This window comes from Chlamydotis macqueenii, chromosome 3 (assembly GCF_036417535.1).
Source record: "Chlamydotis macqueenii isolate bChlMac1 chromosome 3, bChlMac1.mat, whole genome shotgun sequence".
Taxonomy (NCBI): domain Eukaryota; kingdom Metazoa; phylum Chordata; class Aves; order Otidiformes; family Otididae; genus Chlamydotis; species Chlamydotis macqueenii.
This window is the reverse complement of record NC_141558.1, coordinates 49,946,944-49,961,683: the sequence shown is the minus strand read 5'-3', so window position 1 is coordinate 49,961,683 and position 14,740 is coordinate 49,946,944. Positions and strand designations below refer to the sequence as shown.

At 35.3% G+C, this 14,740-nt stretch overlaps 1 protein-coding gene across 1 annotated transcript in view; it reads right to left on the bottom strand.

Annotated features, from left to right (window-relative positions):
• Window positions 1-14,740, bottom strand: part of FIG4 (FIG4 phosphoinositide 5-phosphatase) — a 69,381-nt gene that overhangs the window by 20,491 nt on the left and 34,150 nt on the right. Inside the window, exons 16-20 of the mRNA XM_086744180.1 lie at window positions 8,889-9,027; window positions 6,309-6,367; window positions 5,612-5,759; window positions 4,660-4,743; window positions 1,683-1,878 (exon numbers count right to left, since the gene is read on the bottom strand). Of these exons, the coding sequence (XP_086600306.1) occupies window positions 1,683-1,878; window positions 4,660-4,743; window positions 5,612-5,759; window positions 6,309-6,367; window positions 8,889-9,027 (626 nt within the window). The remainder of the gene's footprint in view (window positions 1-1,682; window positions 1,879-4,659; window positions 4,744-5,611; window positions 5,760-6,308; window positions 6,368-8,888; window positions 9,028-14,740) is intronic.

The following is a 14,740-nucleotide window of genomic DNA, read 5'->3' as shown; positions in this document are numbered from 1 at the left end:
GTGTTGAAACTTAATATAGAATAAATCATATTCATTCAGAACAAGCTCCCACATTTGCCTCCACATTTCCTGCTGTCAATTCTGAAATAATTACAAACTTCAGGTTGAACAAAACTATTTTTATATTATACATTACATAATCATGTCAGTCAGCTATAAGAAGGATCCAATTCACATGCAATACTTCACTAACTAGATCTAATGATTCAGTGTTAAACTGAAGGAGTTTATGGACAAGACACTAAGCGTGTAAACCATAAAAATAGTTTTCTTTTAGTTCTAAAAGATCCAAAGTCAAAGAAGAACTTTGTAAAGATATGTCCTGACCAGAAGTATAAAAGCATTTTATTATCAACTTCTGTCAGATGTGAATAGAAAGGAACTAGCTGTTTGTCTGTGCCCCTATCCCATGCCATCCCACCCCTCTCCCCCCTCAGAATGATACAATTTTTCTCTACTCTACAGTTGCTGATGTAAAAAATGCCAAAATTCAAGCCCCTGACCAAATATTCAATCATTCTGGAATAACCGTATTTACTCAAGAAAGCACCCAAAAATACAAATATCAAGTCTTTTACAAACAAAAGTACCCACACTACTATCACACTTAGCGTATCATTTTGCTAAGACATTTTAAGTGGTACCCAAAATGGATATCTACAAGACAGAATTTGAAGAAATGTTACATGAATTAATAATATAGATATTTCCATAATACTTCACACAAATTAATATTTTCATTAAATTAGCACCCAAGGGATTCCAACAGAATAGGAGTTATGGTAGCAAAAAAAAGATTAATAGCCCACAACTGAGAACAGATATTTTCTTCATAGGACTGTGCATACATGATTTCACTATTATCCTGCCATTATCCTCAACCTTAGTAGTAGCAATAGCATAGGACCAATGTGACAAAATCATCATAAACATTTTAGTATTTAGTTTAATTTCATTTTTTTTTAAGTGTCAGCTCATGTAATTACAAAACAGCAATTTAAAAATCTCCACACAGATCAGGTGGAAATTTAGCCAGGTTGAACATTAATGTTCCAGTTATATCCACCTAAGCACGTTGCATCATTTAAAAGGAATGGATTTGTAATTGAAAGAAGTGGTGCTCAGGACCTCAGATCCATACTACATGTCCTTCAGGGGAGTTTGCTCCACATTAGCTGCCATGGACAAAATGATTAGGTACGTAGACCAGGTACAGTCCTGGGGAAGCATCTCCCAGTTTAGTTCCATCCAAAAGGAATCCCATTTGCATGCTTCAAGACCACCTCATGATATGAGCCAGAGCAAGGTAAAGGACAATGATCAGAAGTGCACTACTGCTCTGAATTTACACACTAACATAGATATATTTATGCTTTATATTACGGACTACACCTGGCCTGAGTACCTTTCAAATGCCATACCTATGGCATTTGAAATATCCAACCGTAATTTTCATTTTTTGAAAATGTTATTTTCCATTTTGTTTCACTATTACATGACAAGAATAATAGCAAAGTTTTATAACCAATTCTGCACAAAAAAAAAATACACTGGAGACCTTTTTAATTTAATTTCTCAGTGCTTTACTACTGACTATAACATTTATTGTTTGTTTTTTTTTTAAGGAAACGTGAATTTTAAGTCCATGATTAGCCTTCTTGCCTGCCACAATCATTTCTTACCTCTGTGACTTTTGTATTATCTCCTGTATCAGTCACCTTTACTGGAGTTGAACGCTGAGAAACAGCACCTTCATCTTCTTTGTCTGTCCCAGAATCATCTTCAGAACTACTTGACACTGCTTCCTCACTTGGGGGTGGAGGAGCACTAGCAGCTGTTTTGCGCTGCAGCACAGTTTCTTCTCTATTACTTTTGTTCCTATTATGAAAAGCAGTGCATGTTTATGAAATCAGCGAGATATTAACAACAAGTATTTAAAATTCCTAATTTTGGTTACAGTCTTAGTGGGGGAAATGAGTTCTAACCTCTGGAGCAACTTGTTGCTTATCTTTTGAATCTCCCAATTGTACTTTTCTTCAATCTCTTCTTATTTTAGAGCATTTAAAGAGAGCTCAAAAGATTATGTTGGCTTTTCTCCACCAATTCTCTGACTCTTTACTTAAATCCCTCCCCTAGACTGAATGAATAAAAATGAATAAAAATTCACCGAGACATATCATCTTTGGTTTTGACATGGGAAAAAGTTTCACTTTCTGATTAACAACATTATCTGCTCTACTAACTTTTTTATTCTTGGACCCAAAAATCTTAATCATAATGTCACTTCTTTCCCTTCCTTTTCCACACTTCTCCCCTCAATTTAGTTCTTTAATCAGCAACGTTTCTTTATGCAGCACTTATTTCTCACTCTAGAAATTCTAGTCAATATAAAGAGGTGCCTTATTTGTAAGAATTGTTTAAGATACAGCATCTATTAGTAAGCTAATTCTGGGTTTAACTCTACAAGCTCTGAAAGGTTTATGTTACTTTACCCATCAGAAATGGTATCACCCTTACAACCTCTACATCCTTTCCTACTGGCCATAGAACAGCAAGTGGTTGCACTTTTCTCTCAGACACTATCACAATCTTTCAGGGACTCTGGAGGAAGAGGAACTGGACAAATCAGTTCTGGAAACAGGGAAGCAACATCTTGCTCAGGTTACTGTCAGTGCATGTATGGACATTGCGCATGACTTCCCCTCAATGAGGCCCTAAAGGAAGACAGCAGCATGCTAAGAGGCTTTGACAGCAGCATGCAGTTCGGTGCAAATGCTATTTTGAGTTTCAGCTTTAGTGTTCTCATCAGCAAAGGCAGGGAGGTGTCCAGTATCACCTGAGTTCTAGTGGAGCACATCACAACTGTCACAAAGAGTTCTGCCTTTTGCAGTCAAGCTCCTACCGGAATTTATCCCTGTAGTGAATTAGCTAAACTTGATATGCTTTAGGTACATATAAACAAGTAGGAGAGTCCTCCCCAAAGTTCTTGATCTGAGAGTGCTCCTCACCCCCAAGGTCATTAATATATCAGAAGAATTTTTACAGCTGGAACAAAATGCCTTAAGGGAAAAAACAACAGAGGTAAGTTTAATTTCTGAGTAAGCAGAAACTGACGTTCCTTAGACTGAAATATACAGAAGGTTATGAAGACATACTGCATTCCTTTTAGAGAAAATTAAGGTTATCTTCTCTACTTTTCTAAACAAGGTGAAGGTCACAAGAAAATCAGTCCTTTCTGAAAGCTGAAGAACGGAGCAAGTAGCCAAACACTGGTAAGAGTGATATCCCCAACTCATACTCTAGGTGGCCAAGATCTAATTCTCCTAGGAGACCAGGACACTTACAGATAAAAACAGAACACCAAATCCTCTAGAAATACTATAGTAGATCAAAAGATGACGACAAATGTGCAAGGCAAATATACCACCTCTACCAAGGGTTAAATATGGGTAAGGTGGAACACTTAAGTCACCTTTTACCTCACTACACAGCCAATGCATGGGAACCCTTATGAGCAATACCCTGGAACATGGCTTTGATCCTGCTGATTCTCTATCTCATAACAATCCATAAAAGTCACAGCGGAGAGACTGAAGCAAAGCACCAGAGAAAAATGCATAATGGTCAAGTATTTAATGGAATATCTGGACAGAAAATAGTCCAAAATCTGACATTATACTAAAGCAGAAGAATAAAGCTTATCCTCAAAAGCACCCAAATTCATAATTATTAGCAGAGGTAAACTCTATAACTGTTGACCACTCTTTCTGCTTATTTGCAGGGAACATCAGTAGCAGGAAATCAGGTTCTACTAGTGATAAGCACAGTCTGCTCTCAACATTTATTGACAGTGCGTCCCTCAGGGTCAAGGCACAATGGATGTTATTTATGAGACAGTCAAATTTTGTAGTTTTTAACAGAACGGCCAGTTTTCAGAAGAACTTATAATGTTGTGACAGCATGGGTTTAGTCATTATTGACAAAAGGCTTCCTTAATATGCAGTATCAAAGAGAGAATGAAGTGATTCAGGAAACGTCCCTATAGCCCTTGTGTGATACAACAGATCAAACACAACAATGGAATAAAGTAACAAAGCAGGTCCAGGATGCAAAAGTAGCTAAATGAAACATTCATTTGTTCCAATAACTGTTGCTGAACTATTTTACAGAATTTTATCTATAAATATTCCAAATATTTTTTTAAATCAAAAACTGTGCTGAAATTAGCATTTATTGTTGTTTCAGGATATGTTCTATTTATTCAAAATTTACTCAATTTTTTTTAAAAGACAACAATAACATATGCATTTCCTGTAATCTCCAATAAAGAATACAGTTGCCACTAGTACGAAGAGATGATGATATTTTAACAATCTCTGTATCTTTATCCTAGATAAAATTTTCTCATCGGTTTCACTTAAAGAAGTAGGAAAAAAAAACATAAAAGATTAAACAAGCCTGAATAAAGAATTCCCAGTGTCAAATAAAAATCTCAAATTAGATATGATTTTCAAAGTGTACAATTCTACAGCATGATTTTTTTCATTTCCCATGTAACAAAGAATATGCTACACAGATACACACTTAAGAGTATTTATATATTTGCATTACAATTTCACTATTATTAAATCAGAAATAAATTTCCTATTTCAGACTTACCCCAGTACTGATTTTCCAGTTTCATCAGGTTTACGAACAGTAAATGGACTTGGATCAATTCCCATATTCTTAGGCATAAAATCTCTGGCAAAACAGAAAGGAAAAACTGTTCATGAGCAAAGTTCAACACATAAAAATTTTAAGTTTTCTGGAAAAGCCACCTCTATCATCCACCTTTGAATTAAAAAAAATATATATACAAAAAGAAATACTAAGTTCTAACTTCATCATTACACATTAAAGTCATGTAAATACAACCTCCTTAGGTATTTAAAAAGCTTTCAATTGCATTATTTAGTCCCATAAAACAGCTGTAAACGTTACCATTTGCCAAGGAGACTACAGCAATGTGCTCCATTCCTGCGCTGAAGAAGCCCTATAACTCAGCTACATTGTTTTCAAAATGCTGTCAACACTCCAATTGTGTCCAAAAGCTACAAAAAACATAAATCTGCCTGGAAGTCTTTAAAGCATGATTAATATTATGCTTAGAATATCCAGCTGATTGCTGCCAACAAAAAAAAAAAAAAACAACAAAAAAAAAATTATCTGGACAGCTGTGAGAACCTGATGAACTGAAAAAAAACCAATTGTAAAATGAAAGCAGAACAACTAGAAAACAATTGCTTTGAATTGCTGTGATCAAATTAATCTACAGAGAAAAGCCCATTTCTCAACCTTCAAGCACTCAAATATTTGGCACCCCATAATGGAAAATAATTGGAAATTTAAGTGCTATCTTAACAGAATTTCTTAGAGTAGCATTTCTATTCCAATATTGTGATTTAGTTTCTAGAAGTTTGCTAAATCTGAAGCTTAAAAAATTTAAAAACATCCCTCCCCAAAACCTATCATGTTACTCAGATTTAACCAAATAAATCAAATGTACATTTAATTCACACCAAATCAACTTCCAGTTAAGGATTTATAGTCCCAAAACATTCCAATATACCGTGCAGAATTTGTCATTGCCAAGCAGAAGGTCTCATCAAAACTGCTCAACTCATACGGCCGAAAAAACTCATTGTGGATATCAATTTCTTCCTCATACTTCTGGAATTTCTTCACTGTCAACTTGCGTCTGTTTTCAGCACATGTTACTGGGAGAAAAAAAAATTGTAATGCTGACTCTGGAAAAATCTAAACAAACATACAGCCATATCCTCTCTAAGACAAGAAAATACGATATGAAGAAGGAGATTCACAGCATATCTTTGATAAATATGCATTGTCAATCACCATAATTTGATTTCCCTTCATTATAAGAATTCCTAATAAAATCTGCTCCACAGTATCCCACAGAAATAAGACAAACTAGCTATACCCTGTCATCTGCAACAGGAATGTAACTACCAGTACAGACACTAAATATAGGTTAATAGGCAAGGGGAGGGAAAAAAATAAAAAAAAAAAAAGAATGAAGCGTGCCCTGGCACACAAACAAATGGAAGTCAAGTTTTAGCCAGTTAGGTATCTCTCACATCCTGCAGTTGAAAAATCACAGCTCATTGAGAGGGGAAGTATTTAGCAGTCATTACCGAATTTTTTTTTTTTTCCAGATCTGGGATCTAAAACAATTTAAAAGCATTTTTGACGAAAACTTCTTTTTCAAGATACTCTGTAAGGCAAGGAGTAAATATAGTTCCTACCTTCATCAAAAGGAAGTGGTAAATGCTTTAGCACACCTGTGGTCCACCAGTAGGTATAGCTGTACAGGAAAAGCAGACATACAATTGACACAGCAGATTTGATCTTGTAGCCAGTCTAAATATTTCCATGTAACAGTTACCCAACCACATTAGTAAACATTTATTTATAATTCAAATGTGGAAGAAAATAAAGAATTATCCTTGGGTGGAGGTTGTCAACAGGCCCCTACCCTACTACATTGCTCTGATGACATGAAATTTAAACACACGAAGCTCAATACAGGTATGGAGGGCAGAGTCACTTTGTTCCATTAAACAAAATACATTTCGGGTCCCTACCCAAAGTACTGAAAATTAAGCTTTTAGTACAAATAGAAGGTATTTATGCATTTCTCTTGTTCTGGCCTAAAAAAAAAAAAAAACAAGCTCATCAACCTGCACCCACCACTTGTTATTCAGACTCTAAAAATTTAGAAAAAGAGTATGAAGAAATTAAGGTTAATGACAATAAAATTGGAAGATTGTCAAAGCAGCTGACTTCTACATATAGAAACACATTTTGATGTGACAGTTGTCTCAAGTCTAGAACTGGATGTTGGTATAGTTAACAGCAAAAAACAGGGTCTGCTGGAAGCTATTCAGGAATTCTGAAAAACAACAAAGGAAGTCAAGCAACATTCATAAAATAAAGCATGTTTCGTCTTTCATTCATGTTTAATTTTGGTTTTCTCTTCTCAAATACACTTTACATTTTTCTCTAGATTATTCCGATAGTTCTTACCATTTCTTTACTTGGGATGAAAAGATACTTATCTTAATTGATTTTTATTTCTAGTATCTGTGTATTCACAATACTGTAAGGGTTGTAATCAGAGTATTAATGCGGTTATCTCATACTCATGTCAATGTAGCCATCTGGAGCAGAAACAATGGGTGTATTCCCATGCCCAGAGACAAACTTGTTATTGGGACTTAGCAAATGGTGCAGAACAGGCAGGGCTCAGACATCAGTTCCCAGAACTGTGAATGTCCTTGAGAGAAATGAATGAGCTAGGCCTGATAGTCCCATCTCTTCTTGAAGCACTGTATCAGGCCATGCTAGCTAGCCAGTTCTCCAGTGCCTTCAGAAATGATGCACACATACCCAGTTTTCCTGCTTGCACAAATGATAAGTAATGTGGCAGCACAAACTCTCCTTTTCCATATTCACTGTCCTTTCACGTGAATCAGAAATTATATAAAAATAATACATGAAACTCATTATGAAATCTCTTCTTTCTGATGGAAAGGCAAATACAATATAGGAAAAAAAACAGTCAAAAGAATTTTCAATTACAGGAAACATCATCCTCATTCTCTTCCTAGATCCTTGATTTTTTTTTAACGAGTTTTCATTATTTCTTTCGCTGCTGTGCCCAAGGAATCCAACAGAGGCACTGCACAGGGAGGTATGAAGAAGTTCTATGAAGAACATGTCCAATACTTGGTAGAAACAAACAAAAGTTACTTGGAAGAGCTTTTTTAACCCATCCACTTACTACATGGAAGTGTCATTTTGTTCACATGAAAAAACGATCTTGGTTGTATATTATAAATGCTCAGAAGAAATTCTGGCCAGAATGAAAGGTAAAACTAATTAACAACTAAATTAGTAACACTAATACATTTTTTTAAAAATGTTCCACCTTAGGTGAAAACAATATCTGTGACAAATAACAGTCAGTTGTTTAACAGGGAAACAGATGAAAGGGAGACTAGGACATTCGTATATTTGCGTATATCAGCTGCATACATAAAATAACATTTGGAACCAGTAGGCAATAAAATTATGTTGCATGTTTCACGTGTGCCTGAAATAGCACTTTGTTGTACAGCTGCTATGAGCTAGCATCAAGAGAAAGCTCAGGAGACAGAAGGATTGAAATTTAGAAATTTTGGGGTTTTTACACAGTATTTATAATCCTTCACAACATCATTCCACATTGTGAAGCACTCTAAAACTTCTTTAAAGTTTTTACACTTTAGTTCTATTATTTCTCTATATTACCATGCAATTCCAATGGAATGTAAAGGCAGAAAAATAGTCTTCACAATACGCTAGACATGGCTGAAAGAAAGGTAGTAAGAAGCTTCTTGGTATGCACAGCTGCAGATTAGTGCAATACACACAAAAAAATAAATAAACAAATGTTGTCCTCATCATCTTACCTCAGATAGAACATTGACTTACTAAATCTGACCATCAAAAATACACCTGTATATTCCTTAATGAGAGAGCGGCACCTGTACTTCAGTAAAACAGTGAAGCATTTCACACTGCAGGCTAGAATTTCATATGAAATTAAACTTCTTTTTTTTCAGTACAACAGGAAAATAACATACTAAAGCAAATCCTTCAAAACATCAACAACCAACTTTTTTGGTAATCTCTTGCAGGTTATTTTTTGAGAAGTTTTTGTAAAAACTTAAAAAACAGTAAGCAAGTTTTTGACAAGCTGACCAAGTTATTTGGTTAACAGCATGCATTTTTAAAACTTATTAGAGCAACAGCAAACAAAAAAAACCACACCAGCAAAATACCTTCGCCTGGTCTGTGACAGATGGAAAGTATTCCTGTGATGCAAATAAAAATCAGTGGGAAGTTCCCAGAGATGAGGTTTTCCTTCCATAGGCTTGAATACTCCCAGAAAGAGATTGATAGAATCTTGCCTGTCTGCATCTGTTAGACAAGAGGTACACTTAATGCCAGGAACATTGCAGAGCTCAAGCCTATTCAGACATTTCCTTGTTTGTTATGTTTCCTGGCCACAGACAGAGTGTGTATGTTCTATGACTTCCACAGGGACATCTGGGCTTCAACCACCATAATGAAACTTCATTTAAACCTGACCTTCTGCCACACTGCAGCGCACAGGGGGCTGGTACCAGTGCTGCCTCCTTCCCTGGCTTCTCTCCCACGAGCTGAGGCAGAAGCTCTGCTTAGAGGCTTTGCAGAAGTAAGATCTCATCCTGCAGCTCCATCCCCCACCTCTGCATATACATGTATGCATGAAGCATGTGCATGTATTTATGCATGTGTCAGGGAGTATGACATATGATTAATTTACTGCAGTCTAAATAGAAGAATGATTTAATGAAACTAAACAGTATCAATACAACACAGAAGTTTTACACACCACATGTGAATTATGAATTCTTCAGGTTTTTCTAGCCAAAACATAGTCAGTAAAATGATTAAACTTCACAAACCCCTTTTAATAATTTCAACCTTTTTTCTGTCAGCTTAAATTACCAATTTCTCTTGCCATATTCCAAGCTTCATCAAACTAAGTAAGGCAAGTGCTAAAATCTGCAGATGAAGCATGTGTTCACTTTACAGATCTTTAAAATCTCTCTTGCTACCTCGCTGAAGATAGGATGAGTTACAACAGATATCAAGAAAAGGTGGAGTCAGATGAGGGCTTCAGGATGGTGAACAGTGACAAAGACAGGTTTGCAAGCAGAGTCATAGAGGCAGGGAAAGGCTTATATGCAAAGAATCTTCAGATATGGGGGAATATGTGGGGAATTGAGCTCTATCTGTGCCCTGAGGAATTAGCATGTGGAAAGCTCTCATCTCTACTCGTTTGCACTTCAGGAAGCATCAGACAACGAATAGTTCACACTAGTTTAATAGATAGTGTTACTTCTTCAGTCCTCTCCACATTTCAAGAGTATTATTATAAGAGCTGAGTGTCCCTTTAACAACACACTGCATCAAAAAGTCAAACTGAAGTATCGGTGTACCATGAAGCAGGTAAAAAAATAGGCAGAATCCACAAAGCAGTGGTATGACAGCATGGAAAAAGTTGATTCCTGGCCGCCACCAAAGTTTCAGTCAACAACTCCTCCCCAAAATTCAAACATCTCTTCCCTTTGTGCAACACATAATATTTTTTTTACAGGAAATAAAGACATACAAGAAGCTGACAAAGTGCTATGTAGAAATTTGGTTAACAACAGGATTATAGAAAAGTACAGTACTTCACAGAAGAGTGCACGTGTGGAGGTCAGTATGTGGAAGTGGGATCTTCAGTATAAACAATCACATGGTGTAACAGGGCAAAGCACCATGAAAACAGAAAGAAAAGGAAAACTTCTTGATGTTGCCTTGCTCCTCTTCCCTACTTAGAGGGACTTTCATTTGGAATCTGGCTTTTCTCTGTGTTTTCTCTCCACTCACACTCCCTTCCACATACTTTTACTGTCCCTCCAGAGCACTATTCCAAAAAGGTACTTATTTTACCTTCTTTCTTGCTCCTCACCTTCCTAATTTTCTTAAGAGGACCAACTTATAAACACTAACTCTTCTACACAGTAATATTCAAAGCATATGTAGGTCCTTATGGACATATTGTCCTTATGTGCATATCGTTTCTGCAAAATAGCGTCACAGTTTAACCAAGACATAAGGAAAGAACAGTGCAAGAAGCTAGTAAAAAGGTCTGAAAGAAATCAAAAAAGAAAAACCTTGTTGAGGACACTGAGAATTAAAAAGAAAGAAAAAATCGCAAGCAATAATGTATTCTTTTCTTCCTGATATGTTATTTAGTTAGTGTTTTAAAGAAAATGCTGCACAAAACCTTGGAAAGCTCTCTAGAGGAGCCCTAAAGACAAAATTAATTAACATGAGCAAACAGGTTAAAATTGGTGGTAATTTCTGAAAGCTAAAGGTAGAGATGAGCCTCCTTTGTTCAGTTACCACTATTTCACCTGCCAGGAGCAGAAGGTATACTGAAATTGTTAACTAAAACACTGTAAAATAATTAGAATAAAACAAGATATTCAGTTAACAAACTATGTCACTATTCATATCACAGATGCTAAAATGAAATAAAACTAAATGAAATTTGTTCCGTGAAAAACAGCTTGAATTTAAATCCATACCAACTGAATTAACCAATTCATTGTCTGAAATGGTCTGTAGCAGCAGTTCATTAAAGTAGTCTTACCTTCCATAGCAAAAAGATGACTGTGCCATTAAATGTTACATTGGAAAAGGTCTCAAACTCTTTGCATTTATTGTTTCAGTTGTACAGTTGTGTTTTAAACTTTACAGAAATACAAGACATTTATCAGAAAATGTCTTCCTATTGTCTTACTTCTCAACTCATAATTTAAAAGTACGTAAAAAAGGTAACATTAAAGATTTCCTATAAGTCTTCAAGTAGGCACAAACATACATATATATACACACGTATATGTGACTGAGGAAGCAGATAGTTAACTTGAAAGGTGACAATCCTCTCCCTCGCCTTACTTTAAGGGTTGAACAATTTTATGGCTTAATTTTGAACAGAAATAATGAAAGCTTTTGTCTTTCTTTGAAACGCTGGCCAGATAAAACAGGATATTGAGCTTTTCAGATCAATTTTCTAGACAAGAAAATATCTTTTCAAAAATAAATAAATAAGAACGTGTCAATGTACTGTGGAGCACAGACAAAAGCGTAAACAGGTTTTCTCCCTTCATTGTTAGCACTGAATGTTATCATTATGTACAAGCAAGTAGAAAGACTGCATTGATTTTTTCAAAAGATACCACAATGTACGTGTACACTAGCACATTTTTAAGACCATTTGAGAAAACAGGAACTCAAGGGGCCATTTAACTGAATTAGCCTAAAATAATCTACTGCTCTCAATCTGAATTTGCAACTGCACTACATGACAAATTACTAAATCATGAGAGATTCAACACAATTGAGACTATAACATCCCATGACTAAAAGGTTATAGTAATTAAGTTTACTTTCATACAACACTAAAAGGTCGATTAGTATGCCCAGTCCTGTTTGTGGATAAATAGATTATTCCAGATTCCAGAAGCTTATTATGCATGTTGCAACTCTAGCGCTGAAGTCTGCAAGTCACATTACTTTCTAAAAGGCATAAAAGCTAGAAGACTATAATCTGGAATACTATTTCCCAATTTCTCTGGCAATCACAAACAAAAGAAATATGTTAGAATTCAACTAATTAGAATGCTTGCCAGAAGGATGCTGGAGGAACATCTAATTCTTAGCTGAATTACGCTCTTTTTTCTGGTCCAACTAATTTGCCTATAACCAGTGTACTTCAAACAGTTGACTTCCCAAACTATACCATACCCTCTACTTTTTTCAAACGCTAGAATTAAAAACATGCATGAAAAAGTCAAATTTTTGGTCTAAACCCATAAGATTTTTTTTCAAGTTACCATAAAATTAATTGTCCCATATTTTTAGGAAGATACCTTGGTTTTCTTCTAAGCTTCAGTCACTAACTTGATCCTGAGAACATTTGTAAAATTATTCTCTCTTCTACTATATAGGCAAAGTATTACAAATTTATAGGTACAGAAAAATCTACAGGAAAGCTAAGCCACATATAATGAACTACAGTGAAACTGCATTCAAAGTTATCTTTCTTACAAGTGCAAGTATTATCTACTGGATCAGCATCTCCAGGCAAATCACTTAACTGCTACGTGTCTTACTTTTTCTCATCTGTACAACTTAATTAGTAGTGATTATCCTGAGAGCTTTGAGGTCAACAGATAAAACTATTTTCTTAGAAGTGTAAATTATTTTTAGAATATTTTTTTAATGATAGATAAAAAGAACAAGTGTAGCTAAGTGATTTATTTAGGAGGCAGAGTTAGCAGGTCACTTGTATTCTTGTTCTGAATCTGATATATTGCATGACTTCAAGCAAACGACTAAGATTTTCGGTGTCTGTTTACTATGGGTACATAAAATTTATAAACTTTTAAAAAAAGCTTCTCAGATCAGAAACACAAGGAAATACTGGTTCATGAACTGGCTAGCCCTAAGATTTTTATTTGTATTTTAAAGGATATGTGATGGATAATAACAGTAATGAGAGCAGTACAGCAAACGAGAATCTTGTTCTAAAAATGCTTCCTTTATCTCCGCTTTTTGAGAAAACTTCAAGAATAAAATGACCTCTCTCAATGTGTCACATTAACAGGCTTGCAGATGTGACCTGAACAAGCAATGTTGGACAGTGAACCTGAAATGAATCTTTTAAATTACACTGAAATGAATCTTTTAAGATGTCATACTAAAAATGCAGTAAGTACAACACTGAATGCTAAGTTTCAAGTATGCCATCTTCAAACACAAGGAACGCATAAAGCACCAAAAGTATAGAGATGGTAGATGCCCCATCCCTGGAAACGTTCGAGGCCAGGTTGGATGAGGCTCTGAGCAACCTGATTTAGTTGGAGATGTCCCTGCAGGGGGATTGGACTAGATGACCTTTAAAGGTCCCTTCCAACCCTAACCATTCTATGATTCTATGATTCAAATACCAAAATCCTAAGTAAATTGATGAAAGCATGCAGCAGCTTTATGAAAGTCGCAGTTTTTTGTATTGACGTCAGTAAAGACTATCATCTGTCTGCGTACTCAGCTACAAGTTTGCCCAGGTAGAAAGATGGACATTTTTCATTCAGTATTCTTTCTTCTTTTTGCAACACCTTTTTCAGAACAAATTCTTTTATTACTAAAACACATGCACATCTTGACTATCTTTGCAACCTCAAATGAGGATCTAGAACTTTGCTCAAGCTTCCACCTAACCATTTAAGTGGCTGGTATAGAAGTGAACAGCTTCCACCTTGTACTACAGGAACTGATGAAGCCATACCTTACTGCCACCGCAAACAATAAGAGACTGTATTACTGAAATAAACAAGCTCTCATTTTCTCATTTAATTTGGGGAAATGCAATATACAGATTACATTAATTACATTCAGAAACAGTTCTTTAAATGCTGTGCTATTACATTTTGTTACATACACAGAATTGTTACTAACAAGAGCAATAACTTCAGCCAAAGAAACCAGAGATTACTGAAGTATTTCTAGCCAGTGACCAACTCACTGTTTTAAAGTTCACATAGTTCCTAAATAATTTTTTTTCTTTCTATTAGAAAGAAAAAAAAAAAAAAAAAAAAAAGAACAAACAACTTCCTTCCCTGGCTAGGCAGCTTTTGTGAAAGAAAGTAATAGTGGACTGACACAATATTTAGAACACAGCAGCACTCAATGTTTGTCATCTTGACATGTCTTAGATTGTCCTTTGATCATTCTTTTAGAGCTTTCTCATGACTTCTAAAAATACTACGCTGCTTTTTTTTTTTAGTTATTTTGCATAAGGCTTGGCATTTTTTAAAGAGGTTTTCTCTTAGCAACATCATCCAGAACAATGTACAACAGTATCAGTGACTGATATGAGCTAGTAAACAAGTAAGCTAATACTTTACAACTTACTTAACTAAAAAAATAGTTTATTTACTTGGTGGATCTTGTTTTTTTAATTGAATATTGTCTTTCGACCACAGATTCAACACTTGCTACCTTCTATTCATAGAAAACAATTATATGC